At 30.9% G+C, this 17,318-nt stretch overlaps 1 protein-coding gene across 1 annotated transcript; it reads left to right on the forward strand.

The window, feature by feature from the left end:
• Window positions 1–3,810: 3,810 nt before the first annotated feature.
• Window positions 3,811–6,139, forward strand: LOC110644964 (acetolactate synthase 2, chloroplastic). The gene has a single exon (XM_021797939.2). The coding sequence runs from the start codon at window positions 3,981–3,983 to the stop codon at window positions 5,997–5,999; it is 2,019 nt and encodes a 672-aa protein (XP_021653631.2). The 5' UTR covers window positions 3,811–3,980; the 3' UTR covers window positions 6,000–6,139.
• The last annotated feature ends 11,179 nt before the right edge of the window (window positions 6,140–17,318 follow it).

The raw sequence follows: 17,318 nt of genomic DNA on the forward strand, positions 1-17,318 counted from the left end.
TTGGTTTTTTTATTTTTATTTTTATTTAGTGTTTAAAAACTAATGGTCAATAGCTTTGTTATTTGAAACAAATTAGTAAAATAATTTGACATTTGCATGTATAATTTATTCCATGTCATGATGTACTTTAGGTGATTTATAAAATATTAAAATTTAATTTCAAATTAAAAATATTATTCTTTGTACGTAAAAATTTATATCAATTGATGCATTTTCTAAAAGAAAAATATATGAGACCTATTATATTAAATTATGTAGCTTGGATTGTATGAAAAAAATATTATATGTTTTGCGTTTTGATAAAGAGATACTGTAAGCTTATTTAGTATTATTGTTAAAATTGTTATTTGAAAAAATTATTTTTTTAAATATATTAATTAAAAAATATTAAAAAATAATTAAAAATTATATTTAATTAATTTTAATTATAAAAATATTAAAATAATAAATTAATTTTTTTAAATTATTTTTTTAATAATATTTCAAATAATATTTTTATTAAAAAAATAATTTTAGACATTAAAATTTAATGTGAAACATGACTTATGTGATTAGGTATGTTGACAAAATTGTCTAGACGCCCTGGCGCCTTTAACTTTTTGTCATACGCAGCTTCCGCGTGCCATGTGCCAATTCTATGGTCTTGGCATCAACTCCAGCTCCTGGCAGGCGGCGAAGCTGCTTACGTTTGGGCGGCTTTTCATTTTTCGTGTGCATAATGGGCAATAGTCGATCAGATTTTTGTTTTTTAATATAAAAAATATATAATAACATTCACTTATTAATATAAAATTTATATATTTATATTTTAAATTTATAATAAATTAAATATAAAATAAAATTTCCCTACACGTTATTGTTATGCTGAGATGCTTTATATAACTTGGTTCATTCAACTTTTTTTTAAATAAAAAATTATTTATAAATTAATATTTTTTATCCAAATAATTCTGTTCTGTCTATGAATAAAGGAAATTTACAAAATATTTTGGATAAATTAAAAAATAATTATCTCATAGTCATAAAATTTTTATTTTTAATTAAAATATAAAGAGTAAGTTATATATACATGTAAACAAAAAAAAAATGCATGCTTTAGAAAACTGAATAATTTCTGATAAATAAATATTATTTGCATTAATTAATATAGTATAAAATAGTAAGTAGTTGTATTTAAATATCTTTAATTTTAATACAGTTAGATAATTAGAGTATGTGTTCTTATTTATATATTTAATTATTTCTTTCTAATGCATACATAAAAATATATAATAATCATTGTAAAATAGGAAAGAAATTAATAATTTTTATTAAAAATAACAAATCAAATTTAGTTAGAGTATATTCCTTCTCAATATATATATATATATTGAGAAGGAATAATTGAATGGACCAAAAAGTATATGGTTAAATTTAATAATGAAAATCGCCTTTTATTTGAATTGGCTAAAAAATACTATAGAAATTTATCACTATTAAAAAAATCTTTAATTTAATTAGTTAAATTAGTTTTCTGATTTGAAATTTAATTTGAGATGTAAATATGACGAATTCAAGTAATATTTATTGATTTAGATAATTTTAAATATTATATCGAGTTTTAATCGATTTTGAATTTAAAATATAATATTTATATTATATTGGGTTCAAATTTACAGATTTATTATTTTATAATAAACATATAAAAGAGATAATTATCTCAAATTAGGTAGTAATTCAATTATTGCTAAATCTCTATTAAATATACTAAAAAAGTCACATAATTAAAATATGGCTATTTGATAATTATACACCAACAAGAAATTATGCATGTCTAATTAACAATGTGTAGAGTTGAACATTGTTCCATCCTTGGTGCAATAAAATTATATATATATAAAATAAAAAAAAAAGAAAAAAAAAAGTCTATACACCCTAACACCTATAAAGGTATTGATACTCACAATCTCTTTTTTTATGGAAGTAATATCTACTTTAGGATTCTTTCAAGAAAAAAAGATTTCTTAAAAAAAAAATCTTTAAACAATTATTTGTTTACATTCTTACAATTAAAATATAATAATAAAAAAGTGTCTTTTAAATATTTTAACAATTTTAATTTTAATCTTTATTTTAATTTTTTAATATAAAAAATTTAATAATTTTAAAATTTATTACCTAATTAATATAAAAATTTGTTTGAATTATATAAAAATAATTTTTAATATATTAATGAGTATAAATAATTAATATGAAATAATAAAAATACTCTCTGTCTTTTTTTTATGTTGCATATGAATTTTACATGATAATTAAGAAAATGATTAAAAAATTTTATTTTTTAAATTATATTAGTAATTGAGGCTCCGTTTGTTTTATTAAAAATATTTTACTGAAAAATACTTTCTATATTTTTTAATATTTAGAACATTTAAAAAAATTACTCAACAAAAAATATTTTTTTATCAAAAAAAATTAAATCATTTTTAAGAAAAATAATTTTTTTTTTAAAAAAGTCATCTTTTATTTTTTAAAATTTTGATAATTTTATATATATATATATATATATATATATATATATATATCATAAATTTAATATTGCGGTCAAATAAAAAAAATATTTTCATAAAAATTATAAAAAATATTTTTCATATATAAATTATTTTTAGTAAAATAAATGAAATATCAATTACTTTTTATTTTATTCAAAAAATTATAAATATTTAGTAAAAATAAATATAAAATTAAAAAATAATTAATGCTTTTAATTTTTTTAAATATGATAAATAATTTTAAATAAAAAAATTTAAATTCAAACGGATAAAAATGAATGGATATATTAATAAATATAAATAAAAGGTAAAGAAATTTATAATTTAATCGACATATTAGTATTTTTTGTTATTTAAGGCACGTGAAGGAGAGACGAGGCCAAAAGAAGCAGATGGCATCTGCTTCAATAATATGCTTAATTCTTTTGTACTTCTCAACTGCCAAAATTCATCAACTCCAATATTTTTCACGTTGTTTGTCTTCTTCCCATCTACTTTCACCAAACCGAATTTCCTCCAGCCCCAAGCCCATGGCTTTGGTTCCCATGAAATAGGAAATCGTCTTCTTCTTTAGTTTCTTCTTTTATTTTTATTTTTATTTGCCATTTAAATAATTTATTTTCTTTTTACTCCATATCATCCTTAAATGTAAAATTAGTGGCAAACACTCCCCCATTTGGTGTAAACCTCCAAATCAAATGTGGAATTAGACATGGAACAAAGTTTTTCTCAAATGTTTGATTCAATAAGAAATAAAAATTTATTATTTTTAAAAATATTTTAATTAATTATTAATATATTTTTATAAAAATGAGGTGTATTTTTTTTTAATTATTATAAATTTGACTTTGTTCAAATTTCATGCCTCGTTGCTTAGGAGAAGGAGAAGTGGGCGAATCAAAATGATTCTCAGTGGAATAGCTGATTTAATTTCGATTCCGTCCCTTAACGGTGTCAACAGTAAACGGTATCAAAACATGGAAACTGTCAACGGTATTTTCTCTTGGTCGGCGTGTGCGTCCATCCTAGCAATAGGCAATAGCAGTTGCAGTACCTATAATACTTTTTTCTTTTGAATTTGTAAACATGGACCGACCAACACGTGTTTCCTTTTAAGAAGTTCACTATTTGAGCCGTTGAAGACGCCGTTTGAGGGCAAATAAAACTGCATCTTTTGGTAATAAAAGGATGAAGTAGAAAAACAACTACAAACTACGTTATAAAAATAATTTAATTATTTTAAACATTTTTTTTATGTGAGGAGGAGGAGGAGGAGGATATGCCCGTGGGCCCGCCTTACACAGTTACATTTAGCTGATGTTTCACCACGGAGGATGGGAATGTGAGCTCACCATCAGGACCACTCTGATCATTGATTCCCATATATAGCACATGCATTCACCCTGTCTCTGCATCTAGAGCTTCAACCTTAAGATTTTCAGCTTGACAATGGCGTCAACTGCTTCCTCTCCTAACCTTTCTATCCGTAAAACCTTCATCACCACACAGCAAACACCCACTTTCAAAACCGCCTTTCCCATCTTCACTATTAACCAAACGCCAAACACTCACCGCTCTCTCTGCATCACTACTGCCTCTCTTTCCGACCCTAAGCCCAAGCCCACCACCACTGCCGCCGCTTCTGCCGCCACTGCTACCTTTACCACCGCTCCTATAACAACAACAAAAACGACAACCCCAACCCCCCATGAGACCTTTATTCCCACTATTGCACCTCAGTTGCCCAGAAAGGGCTCTGATGTCCTCATTGAAGCCTTGGAACGTGAGGGCGTAACTCACGTCTTTGGATACCCAGGAGGGGCTTCCATGGAGATTCATCAAGCTCTCACCCGCTCCAATGTAATCCGTAATATTCTACCAAGACATGAGCAAGGTGGAATCTTTGCTGCTGAGGGCTACGCCAAAGCTTCTGGGCGCGTTGGCGTTTGCATTGCCACCTCCGGCCCTGGTGCCACTAACTTCGTCAGTGGACTTGCCGATGCACTGCTCGATAGTGTGCCGCTCGTTGCCATTACTGGACAAGTTCCTCGTCGCATGATAGGCACTGATGCATTTCAAGAAACACCGATCATTGAAGTAACAAGATCCATAACTAAGCACAATTTTATGGTTCTTGATGCTGAGGACATTCCTCGCATTGTCAAAGAAGCTTTTTATCTTGCTTCTTCTGGCAGGCCTGGGCCGGTTCTTATTGATATACCAAAGGATGTCCAGCAACAGCTTATTATTCCAAACTGGGACATGCCTATGAGGCTTCCTGGGTATACATCAAGACTGCCTAAAAGCCCTGAAATTGGAAAATTGGAGCAGATTGCTAGGCTGATCTTTCAGTCCAAGAAACCGGTACTGTATGTTGGTGGTGGATCTTTGAACTGTAGTGAGGAGCTAAGGCGATTTGTTGAGCTTACCAAGATACCAGTGGCGAGTACTCTAATGGGTCTTGGCAGTTTCCCCTTAGGCGACGAGCTGTCGCTACACATGCTGGGAATGCATGGGACTATGTATGCAAATTATGCAATAGATCAATCGGATTTGCTGCTCGCGTTTGGAGTTAGATTTGATGATCGCGTGACGGGTAAAGTCGAGGCTTTTGCTAGCAGAGCAAGCATAGTTCACATTGACATTGATTCAGCTGAATTGGGGAAGAACAAGCAGCCTCACGTTTCACTCTGTTCTGATTTGAAGATTGCTTTGAAAGGGTTGAATAGGTTGCTGGAGAAGAAAGGAGCCAAGTCTATGCTTGATTTCTCTGCTTGGAGAAAGGAAATTAATGAACAGAAAGCAAAATATCCGTTAAGCTATAAAAATTTTGGCGAAGCAATTCCTCCGCAGTATGCAATTCAAGTTCTGGACGAATTAACTAATGGCAATGCTGTTATTAGCACTGGTGTTGGGCAACACCAAATGTGGTCTGCCCAATTTTACAAGTACAAAAGGCCTCGTCAGTGGCTAACATCTGGTGGTCTAGGTGCTATGGGGTTTGGCTTGCCTGCTGCTATGGGTGCTGCCCTTGCAAGACCAAATGCTCTGGTGATAGACGTCGATGGGGATGGAAGTTTCATCATGAATGTCCAAGAATTGGCGACGATAAGAACAGAGAACCTGCCTGTGAAGATCATGCTATTGAACAATCAACATTTGGGTATGGTTGTTCAATGGGAAGATAGATTCTATCATTCCAACAGGGCGCATACATATCTAGGGAACCCATCAAAAGAAGAGATTTTCCCGAACATGTTGAAGTTTGCTGAGGCATGCGATATTCCTGCTGCGAGAGTCACAAAGAAAAGTAAGCTTAAGGAGGCTATCAAGAAAATGTTGGAGACTCCAGGGCCTTATTTGCTTGATGTGATTGTACCGCATCAAGAACATGTCCTGCCAATGATCCCAAGTGGTCTTTCTTTCAAGGATGTTATTACTGAAGGTGATGGGAGAGCCCAGAATTGATCATTTTTGTGCTTGTAAAAGAAATGTATAGGTTAAATAATTTGCTTTGTTATCATTAAATAATACGCTTGCTTTGTTACAAAATAAGTGATTGTTAAGAAAAAAAAAAATCGAATTGTGATAAACTGAAACTGGTCAAATATTACTGTGAAATTCTAATCTGCGGCGTCAAGAACAAGAAACATACCAAATCAACAAGAAACATATCAAATCTATGCGAAATTGGAAATGAATGGAGGCCATAAAAATTATTTTTTCTTGAAAGATTGCAAGAAAAATCAAGCCTGCCAATGCTGGCCCCCTTCCCATCTGCTTCGGTTTGCTGCAAAACGATGTGCACCTCTAAGTTTCACTTTTGCCTGATTTTTGTTGTGAGATGGGCCACACGATTCAATCATGGTCCCGTATCATTTAATTAGAGTAAATCGTAACAGTGAGAAAGAAATCATCTCACAGTGAGAAAGAAATCATCTCTTTCCATTTTGACAAATCAATAATTCACGCAAACACGGGTCAGAGTTGAAGTTTTATTTTATTTTATTTTCACGACAAATACAATAAAATTATTTCAAATATATATGAGCATCATTGCTCAAAATGTGAGATTGTTTTGATTTTGAAAATTGTAGTGGAGTTGAGTGATGAAGAATAGTAACGTATAGTAAGGCTAATTTTCACTATTTTTTTTAATATAGTCACCTAATTTTAATTTTTCCTTTTAAGAAATCACCTTTAACTTCAATTTAAATAAATAAAGTCCATGTTATGATAGGTTTACAGGTTATTATAAATAAAAAAATCATTTCTTTTTAATATATCTCTTAATTTCATATTTTTTTAGTTAAAATTTAATAAAATTTAAATGTCTACACTAATAATAATAATAATAATAATAATAATATATTTACATTTAAAATTAGGTTAAATAGTCAACACTTGTATGAATTTAATGTGGCAATGAAAGTAAAAGCACATAATCAAAGAGTTAAAAAGCGAAAAAGAAGAACCTTGATTTGGACAAGATAGGATGAGTAGAAATTGTTCGGATAATCCAGATCGAGTAGAAGAATACTCGGTGGTCAAGACTGAACAAAGGAAAGCTCCGAAAACTTAATCTTTTTGTCTACGGAGAAATTATTAGGTGCACCGGTACACATATATCTTCTCTCACAATCATGTGGGATTCATTTCCTATATAATAGGAAGGACCCACTTTCTATTAAAAGGGAGCACTATTTTTTAGGGCTTGCTTGGCACTTTAACTGATTTTCAGAGATATATAGTAGTATCATTGGCCACATCACATATAAAACTCCTTTTTATTATTTCTGTTTGTAATTATTAAACATAAACTTTTAACTCTTAAATAGTATTAAAAATTTTTAGTAATTAATTTATACATTTTTTAGTCATCATCCATCTATTTTTATAAATTAAATATTAAAAATAAATAAAATAAATATCAAACATTAAATATTAAATAAATCGTAATAATCCATAAAATTTTTAAATATTACTAACTTTTAATTTTAGTTATATTTCATTAAATATTAAAATTGATTTTAATATTATTGATTATTATAAATTACTATTATTAAAAACAATTTAAATATTTTATTTAATAAAATATTATTTAACCTTGATTTTTAAAAAAATAAAACAAATAAGAAAATAATGGAAATGAACCTGGACGAAATGGACGTCCAGATATATTGCATCTTTCCCAAATTCCCTTCTTCTCTACGCGGTAGAAAATACCACCCTCTCTACTTCGAGTAATTATATGTTAAGGAGAATTCAATAAATATGTCTCGCCAAACACCGATATACTCCTCAACCTTAATCACTGAATCGCCTTCTCTTAACTTAGTTAATCTTACCTATTCGCTTCTTTGTCTCTTTCTTATGAAAGAACTTTAGCCAATAAAATAGATAACTTAGTAGAAATTTCATATATACCTAAAAGTACCCAAGTTAAAGAATTCGTCCTTTCTCTCTTAAATTCTTATAATATCCATAAGAGAACTAACTCCCTCATCTGGAGCATCCGATCTATCATCTCAGATCTACTACAAAGGAGTACATACAGACTTATCGTCTGGGTCAGTGCGCTTTACGCTCAATCATCATAGATCAATATGTCACACTTGAGATTTCAACTCCTTTCATTCTTCAATGGAAACGCCAGAGATATTTCCATTTATATTTTGGAGCTATCAGCTTAATCTTGACACTCCATGGAAGATGAGGCTTGCTAATCACAGCTTGACTCTTTCTTTTAGATACTTGTTTTCTCCATTACGAGCATGATGTTATTGAAACTTGCATCACTACTCTCCATGCTGGGAGTGTAGTACTCACCTTCTTCTCAAATTACAATATGTCTTTACAAGACCCCAATCTCTCTACGGCTTTAAATTCCAAGTTCAACTTGTTGGAGTCTAGTAGACTGACTTCTATGTTGGCAACTCTTCATCATCATATCATTTATAGACTTTAGGATCATGCTATTCATCTATCATAGCTCGAAATCTCCTTAGATGCCTTACACATTCTGATTGACACAAAGACTACACCTACTATTGTCCAGATCCCACGACAATTGTCTATGGATGAATTAGTAAAGCTAATTCTAAAAGAATGACTTACTAATTATGAAAAGCTCCACAATAATTCCTATCATGTTCAGCTTATGAACCCACTTTTTATAAATAAGAAGATGGAATTATTAAAATGGTATTTAAGACTTCAAATGATACTTTCAATTCTTCAGCAACACTAGCCATCTTTTTTTCTTGTATGGCTGCCCGTGTACAAGGAAAGCATGATAAGATCCTTATTGTCTCATTTCATTCTGAAAAAATAAATGGATGCTTTATATGGGATGTTCCTGGATTTGGTTTATGTGAAGGATATAGATGCGAATATGAATTTGATGATGATGATGATTATCCCACTTCGAGAAGAAGAAGGTCCGAAAAAAAGCATTCCTCCTCTTGCAAACATTTTATCCCTAGAAGAGATTTCTCTCCTAACTCTGGCCCATGGATAGGAATACACAAAAAAATTGTTCAGAGAAAGTCATTATCAATTTATGAACTGGCTCTAAAAATACTCAGAAAAGAAGGGATAAAAGATTCTCATTTGGTCTCTCCCTCTCCTCCTTCAGCTCTTCCTCTTGTTTCTCCTTGCATGATGTTTTTCCCAGGAAAATGCAAAGAAAGTTTTCCCCCCTTACAAACTAATTTGGATCCCCTTCAGAAAATGGCTTCTCATCCATTTATTCAGCCTTCTATAGTTGAACCAGAAGGATAGACTAAGCCTTTGAGTCAAGCAGAAGAAGTCTTAAACTAGTAGACCCTCAATGCTAAGGCACTGAGCCAGTTCTTGCAAAAGATAGACTTAAAAATTGATCTAGTTACTTGAAACAAAGGTAGATTCCCTCTCAACTCAAGTAGCTAAGTTTTATGCAGATCTTCAATCTAAAATTAATCAGCTTGATGCATACCTTAGAACTTTGATGCAAAAAAAAGAAAAAAAAGATTTGATTAAAAATTTGATAAAAAAGAATCATAGATCAAGCGATTAAAAGCTCATATTGCTTAGATTGAAGTATACTTAGCTTACTAGAAACACAAATAGACAACACCAACCATAAATAATCCTTATGATCCCTCCTACCCATTTTCCTCTTATAAGGTTTAACCTTTTTTGCATGATCCATCACCTTCCTTTAGATCTTTTGGATCCATGGAGCATACCTATAACCCTTTTTGTAACACCCCTCACCCAATTACAGTGTAGCCGAGTAAGGCGTGCTACATTCGGTGCCGGAGTACCCTATTTTATCTTACTTTATCCTTTAAAAATTTTGTTCTCGTTATATTTTAATATCAATTATTTTTCTAAGGAGAAACCAGCGGAGTTTCTCCTATTTCTATTACCATTTGGTGTATTTTACTATTCACCTGCTTGAAATTCAACAATATTTTCATAATAAAATCTTATCCATACTAATCATAATTATCTCATCAATCATTCTCATAATCATCTCGTATTTCAAATCTCATCCATATATTTCAATTTCATAATTATTTCCATACATTTCCATTCATACTCAATTCATATGTAAAAATTCTCAAACTTTAAAAATTTACATGATTTACAAGCTAATTTCATAAATTCACAATTTATATGATCTACAAACTAATTACAATATCATAATTTACATTACAATTAAGAACTAATTATAAATACATAAAATAACTTTTGTGAGCTCTATCTACATGCATTGCTAAGGAGGTGACAACTTGAACACTTATGACACTTCTGCAGATCTGGACTCCAAAAATCCTAGTCAAATGTCCACTGGATTTTAGCTTCAGTACTTGCGCGAAGGAAACAATCTTTCGGGCTAAGCATTGCTACTTAGTGGTCCAATAATATAACAAGAAAATAATATATACAAATAAAGAAAAACTGAAGTATAATTCTAAAGTATAATTTAGATCATCGGGTATCAATTAAATTTAGTATGATATTTATAATATCAACTATCTTATATTCTATTTTGTCCTTATTTGGAAGTGCTGAGTTTATACAGTAATAATATTTGATATACAGATTAATTCTAGGAGTATTGTATTTTCGATTCCTACAATTTTAAAAATTTCATTTGTACTACTTGATTCAGTTATGTTTTCATTGCTAATCCTTTTTCCTCATTTCATTCAATACTTTCTAAGATTTTTAATTACTAATATTCTTAAATAATTTTAATAATTTACACTGCCCATGTAACTTATGACAGAATGACTAAACTGGATAATGGGTTGTTGGCACTGGACACCGTAGTGCCTCAGGTCGTCATACCATAGGACGAGGAACGTCAACCACGTATGCAGTCAGTATGGTTAAAAAGCCATGATAACACATAATCGGGCATAAAAGCCATGAGTACGGGCATAAAATCATGAGTGTGGTCATAAAGTCATGAATACAGGCATAAAGCTTTACACAGTACTGCTAAAATAATACCTTATTGGCATGCCAATCTATCTAATATAACACACATGTCTAGACAATACAAGGGCACATAATATCATTATATGTTAATATATTGTGTTTTATAACTTCATTATTTCATGAAAAATTCCATAATTTATACATTCATTTGATCATTCATATGATCACAATTCTCATCAATTATCCTTATGTCCCATTGTACTCAAAGTATTAGTCCTTTCTACAATAATGAGAATTAATGTCTTATTCATACATTAATATGATTCATTTATTCATTCATTATGTCATTCATATGATCACAATTTATAACAATTATTTCATTATATATTCCATTATATATATTTGTTATAACATTCTAAACTTTATTTCCTAGTGGAAATACAATATCTAGACTCATTTTCATCAAATGCATATATTCATGAATTTCATTTATATAATTCACAATTTATCAATTATATCATCTATTTTTCCTTCATAATTCCTTATTTAATTTATTACATCATTTTACATGTCCCTAGATTCAACATTTTCATTTATATTGATTTCCAAACCACATTTCAAAATATATTAACAATGTCTCCAAAGTTCTATTTGTGATGAGAATACAAACCTCATCTACACATTTACATAATTTACACATTTATTAAATTATTTAAGTGAGGTACCTTTCACTCCATTAATTTTGGTTGTTACTATTCACTTGGTCATTCCTACATAAAAGTTGACTTTTTAATTGATAATAGATTTGTTAAGCCTAAGTTTACCAAGATACCACATTTTTCATTTTATTTTTGTTGGCATTGATTGCCAATACCATTTCAAAGCTTATTTTATGTTATTCAAAATTTTTAGATTTCATACCTTAAGTTTATTGTTCCATTGGTCATTGTTACAGTGGAAATTTAGCAAAAGTTTCTTCATCAACGTTATTTCTTTATGTGTCTTCTTTAATTTCCTTTTGGAATCACTCCATTTGGAGTTTTGTAGCTCAAGTTATGGCCATTTTACCATAACTGGCCGGATTGACTTATACCCAGAATTTCTGGGTAATCCTAGTTCTGCCAGATTTGGTAGCTAAACTTTGGCTAGCAATTTCGTTTAGTTAAGTTCAAAATTTGAGTTTGTGTTCTACATAAAAGTTGTTCTAAATTGACTAAGCTTTTCATTGATATAAAATTCAGGTTTGTGTTCTACATAAAAGTTGTTCTAAATTGACTAAGCTTTTCATTGATATAAAATTCAGGTCAAGTGGACATTTCTACAGTGAGTTATGACCAAATGAATAAACACTGTTTATTTGGTCAATTTCCAGGGACAGCATATTAGTCACCCGGATTAGGTCAATTTTTAGGGCAACTTAAGTTGGTTTTCTGGGCCAGGTTTCTTCATTAAAGTTATGCCATTTTATGTCTAGTTTCATTTTTAATTGGCCTTGAACCAATTAAAGTAACATAGCTCAAGTTATAACCCTAGGAATACACTGGACTCAAGTCTAGTATTTTGGCACAATGGGGGCAGCATACCACTTTCAATTTCAAGGCCACAATTAATTCTAATTTAGGGTCAAACTTCATCAAATAGTCACTAATTGACTATTAGAACTCCAATTAACCATTCAAACACAACATCCCCATTTTTTATACTAACCCTAAAATCTCAATCTCATGCAAACTCAAAAAGATTCAACTCCATTCAACTCCAATTCATATGTATACATTAATTGACATTAATATACAAACTTAATTGCAAATAAACTATCAAAAGCCTAACCCTCTCTCTCTTGGCTGCCACAATTCATACATACTCCTACATAAGTGTTTTGTTCAATTTCTTAATAATTTCTCATTCACTTTAACTTCCTAACATGGAATAAAAAGAGAGATGTAAGAGTTAGCACTAACCTTATGTTGATCACTCTTCCAAGCTTGTAAAAACTTCATAATTTCTTCTTTCAATTCTGCCTAGAGGTGGTTTAGGGTATAAGGAGGAGTTTTAATAAAACAACCTTTGGAATTTATGGTGATTTTTCAAGAGAATTTCTAGTGAGAAGTTTGCATGAAAATGGTGTGAGGAGAGAGAAGGGAGAATCTGCTGAATGAAGGAGATGAGATGCAGATTTTTTGTTTCATTTAATCCCATTTTATCTCTTTTTAATGACTTTAAATATGCTTGTTATGTTGTGATTGGTGGAGGCCTTCTTAATGACATCATAATGATGTCAAAATTCAAGTTTTTCTTCATATTCTTTTCTTTTCTTTTCTACTCATTTTCAATTAAATTTTTAGCAATATTTATTTATATTTTATGTCATAATAATTATTTATTTAACTGGACAAGTTGACTAAAAATTATCTCTAAAGAAATGACCTAAATGCCCTTCGTTTAGCTTAAGGAGCTAAAATTATCTGTACCGATCTTAAAAATTCTCCTAACCTTTTCTTGGCATTCTAATTCTACCTAGGATGCCGTAACTCTTCTCTGACATCCCAGAAATTATTTCACGGAATTTTCCTCGGGTTTAGGGCTACAAGCTGTGAAGATAACAACTTCCCGTTTGGGTCACCCATCATCGGGGCACCGGCTCATTTAACTTCATTGTATTTTATTTCTAAAATTTTTCTTTAATTTTTCTTACCATTATTTGAGTTATTATGACTCCTCACTCTAGTTTAATTATAGTTCCAGACATTTCGACTGTCCGGACTGACATTGGTCACCGGAACAGTAGAATGTACAGACTATCTAAAGTGAGGGTGTTACACTTTTCAAATAAGATCAAACCAAGCCCTTTTCCAAACCAACCTACTAAGAGTGTTTCTTCCTCCAAATCAATGGAAGAAGAGAAACCCTTACCTCCCAAAAGGAAAGACAAATAGCCAATAAAACCTTCACCTCCTCCACAGATGACCATCCAACCCTTAAGCCTACAGGCTAAGTCTGAAGAAACATCAGAAGAAGATGAAATTATTAGTTATTCTTCCACTCTTTTTGATAATGATTCTGAGAAAGAACTTACTGACATTACCAATGTCCTTATGGCTATCCTTCTGAGATAGTTCATGGTGGATTCTTTCCAGGAGAATCTTCCTAAGAAGGAACCTATAATCGTCCAAGTGGTAGACTTTGGTTTACATTTTATGACATTCCTCCTACATAATGGAGAGACAGAATATTTGATTTTAGAGCGTGGGTCGATTTGCAGATGACTAAGCCTATAGCACAAAAATAAGAAGTTCTTAGAGAATTTGCTACTCGAATGACAGGCTTTCTAAGGGAATGGCTTTTGCATCAAGGAGATTACAGACAAGGACAATTTTACCAAATTCTTGATACCATAATCCTTTTCCATTGTCTCCATATAGAATTTCTTAGAGATAATAATCTAGTTGAAAGACAGATAAAGCAAGAATTCTTTAACATGAAATGCTGCTCTTTGAAGGGACAAGATATTGAATTTCACTACAAAAGAATAGCTCGGCGATGGTACTGGTTAAGAGGACCATATGAGCCCAATCTGAAGAGCAATTATATTGCTTTATAGAACAAGTCCAACCAAAATTACAAAGGCCATCTAAGCATTACAAGGAGATGTATATAATTTGTCTCTTGGAAAAATTCATCAACTCACTCTGGCAACCTTAGAGAAACTTTGTAATCAAAGAGAAATTTTCAAAGGAATCATCAACAATACCAAATCCTTAGCAAAAGCCTATAATATATTACATTTTTAGATCAAGTGCAGAGAAAAACATTGTGTTTCCAAGAATAAGAAGAAGTCTCATTACAAAAAGTTTAAATTTAGTGAAAGAGGAAAAAAGAAAAATAAATCCTATAGATTCTTCAAGAAAAAATATGTTTGGGGAAAGAAATCAGAGATGCTTTATTTGTGGGAAAAAGGGATATTTTTCAAAAGAATACCCTTAAAATCCCAAGAAGATAACAAAAATGATTCAGTAAATCTATTAAAGTACCCATCTTGATCTTGAAGACGTTGACATTGAATCCCTATTCTTTGAACAAGATGAAGCAAATAAAGAAACTGATGAGCATCATGAGGGCAACATGGCTGAACCACTTCCCATGTTCAAAGGAGCAATCACAAGAGCTAGGGCCAAGGCATTGCAAGGACTAATTCAAGCACATATTGATCAAGTATGGCAGCCCAACATGCAAGGAATTCAAGGGGAGTATAAGTGTGGCGTGTTGATTCGGTATTCAAATTGAGTCGAACCATGGTCCAGCAAAGTGAGCCGAACCAAGGTCCAACCAAATGCACCAAACCAATCCTCTTCCATCCCAAAGAGATTCCAATTCTATCCATTTAGCAGCCTTACACCATGTGAGCTTTATTCAAGTTGCAAAGGAAAGTGGAAGAGTCTTTTGTCCAAGATATAAAGGAAAAAGAAATATTACCATTTTTAGCTACAAGACAAAAGAAACTTTCGTTTTGTGATTAGATTTCAAAATTCAGATTTGGTTCAGACTTGTAAATATGGTTTTTACCTAAAATGAGGGTGAATGTATTTTATCCAATACTAAGAGAAACTCTTGAATAAAGACTCTAAGTGTTGGCATAACCATGGGCAGCCTTATAAGGCTTTCTTCTTCATTTTGTTAGTTCAGTTTTAAAATTTGCCATTGTTGTGCTTGTAAGCTTAAGAACTCCTTTGAAAGAGTTTTATGTATGTTCTTCCTAAGTTCCACTAAGAACTTAGATTTAATATAAGTTAATCACTTATATTGTCTCATTTTGGTATCTAGTGTAATTTGGCATAAGTTACCCTATTTGTATCAGATCCTTAATTTTCTTCTTCTACTAATTAAAGTGGTTATTCATCACATGTTGGTGTTTATGTCATCTTATTAGTTAAAGAGTTGTTTAAGTTATGATTATTGTTTTGTTTTGGACGTTCTATGGAAAAATCAATTTAACAGAATGTGAGCTTGCTTCTAGCTTAGACATAAGCTTGCATCAGAAACTGTTTTTACTCTTGAAGGCATATCAATGGAAACACAACTTTCTCAGAGAGTGATTATGGTATTAAATGTAACATCCTTACTTTAGGTAGTTCCATATATTTTACTGCTCCGATAACTAATGTTTATTTGGAGGGCTAGAGTGTCTGAAACCACACTTAAACTAGAGTGAGAAGTCATAAATTGGTTAATAAAGATCAAGTAAAGTGAAAGAAAAATAAAAGAAGTTAAGTACAAATTGGTTAAATGAGCACAAGTCCCGGTGATGAGTAACCTCACTAGGAAGTGACTATGGATTTGATTGTTACTTCAAATTTATGTAGAATCCTGTAAGACCCTTAATGAAGACTTAATTGATGTATTATTATGAATTAGAAAAGGCAAAGAAAGAAAAAAGGAATAAGTACAAATAAGTAGATTAAAAGCTAAGGTGAAAAAGGAAGATAAGGACTTATCGGGTATTATGGAAAAGACGTACAGAAACCTGGTAAGAGAAAATTTTGGTCAATCAAATTTAAGAATTCAAAATTGACCAAAAATAGGATGAATTGAGTTAATGAAGCTAGATTAATTAAACTAATCAAGCTTAAGAAAAAAAAATAATTAGTAAAAGTCAAATTATAATGATTATAGATTTCAACATGATTACAATTCTACCATTCCCCTTAATTATAAAATGCCATTAACTCATAAATTAACATAAATATCTATAATCCTTTATGCCTTCCACTTTATGCCTTCTCTCTCTCTCCATTTCTCTCATCTTCATCATCCATTAAAGCTTAACCACGCTTCCAAACCCTAACTTTCCTCTATAATTTCTTTAGGAAATCAAAAGAAAACACTAAATTGAGGCTTGATTTGAAGGAAGCTCACAAGAAACTCAAGGAATTTAGAAGAATCGGTGAAGTAAAATTTTACTTGATTGAGGTAAACTAAGTTCTAAGCTTATTTGGTTATGGAATTGATGATATTCAAGTTTAGATGTGGAAACTTCCATGAAATTAATTTGAATCATGGGTGAAATTGTGGTAGGGATTTTGGCCAAGGTGAAATCAAGTTGGAAGACCAAATTTTGGTTGGTTTGAAAGTTGATTGAGAGTTGATTGAAGCTTGTAATTAAGGTTAGTGCTAGGAATTATGATGAATTTTAAAGTTATAGCAAATTGGAAACTAAGGTTTCATGAAATTAGGGTTTTCAATTATTATGCCCTATTTAATGTGTTTATGCCTAAATTAAGAAAATTTGGTGTGTAATTATTGTGAAATGTTGATGGAATGCCATAACAATTGAGTGAATATATAGTGGTGGATTCA

This window comes from Hevea brasiliensis, chromosome 15 (assembly GCF_030052815.1).
Source record: "Hevea brasiliensis isolate MT/VB/25A 57/8 chromosome 15, ASM3005281v1, whole genome shotgun sequence".
NCBI classification, from domain to species: domain Eukaryota; kingdom Viridiplantae; phylum Streptophyta; class Magnoliopsida; order Malpighiales; family Euphorbiaceae; genus Hevea; species Hevea brasiliensis.

What these genes read in the sequence shown, in the direction of transcription:
- LOC110644964 (XM_021797939.2), top strand. Translation starts at nt 3,981, where the DNA reads ATGGCGTCAACTGCTTCCTCTCCTAACCTTTCTATCCGTAAAACCTTC.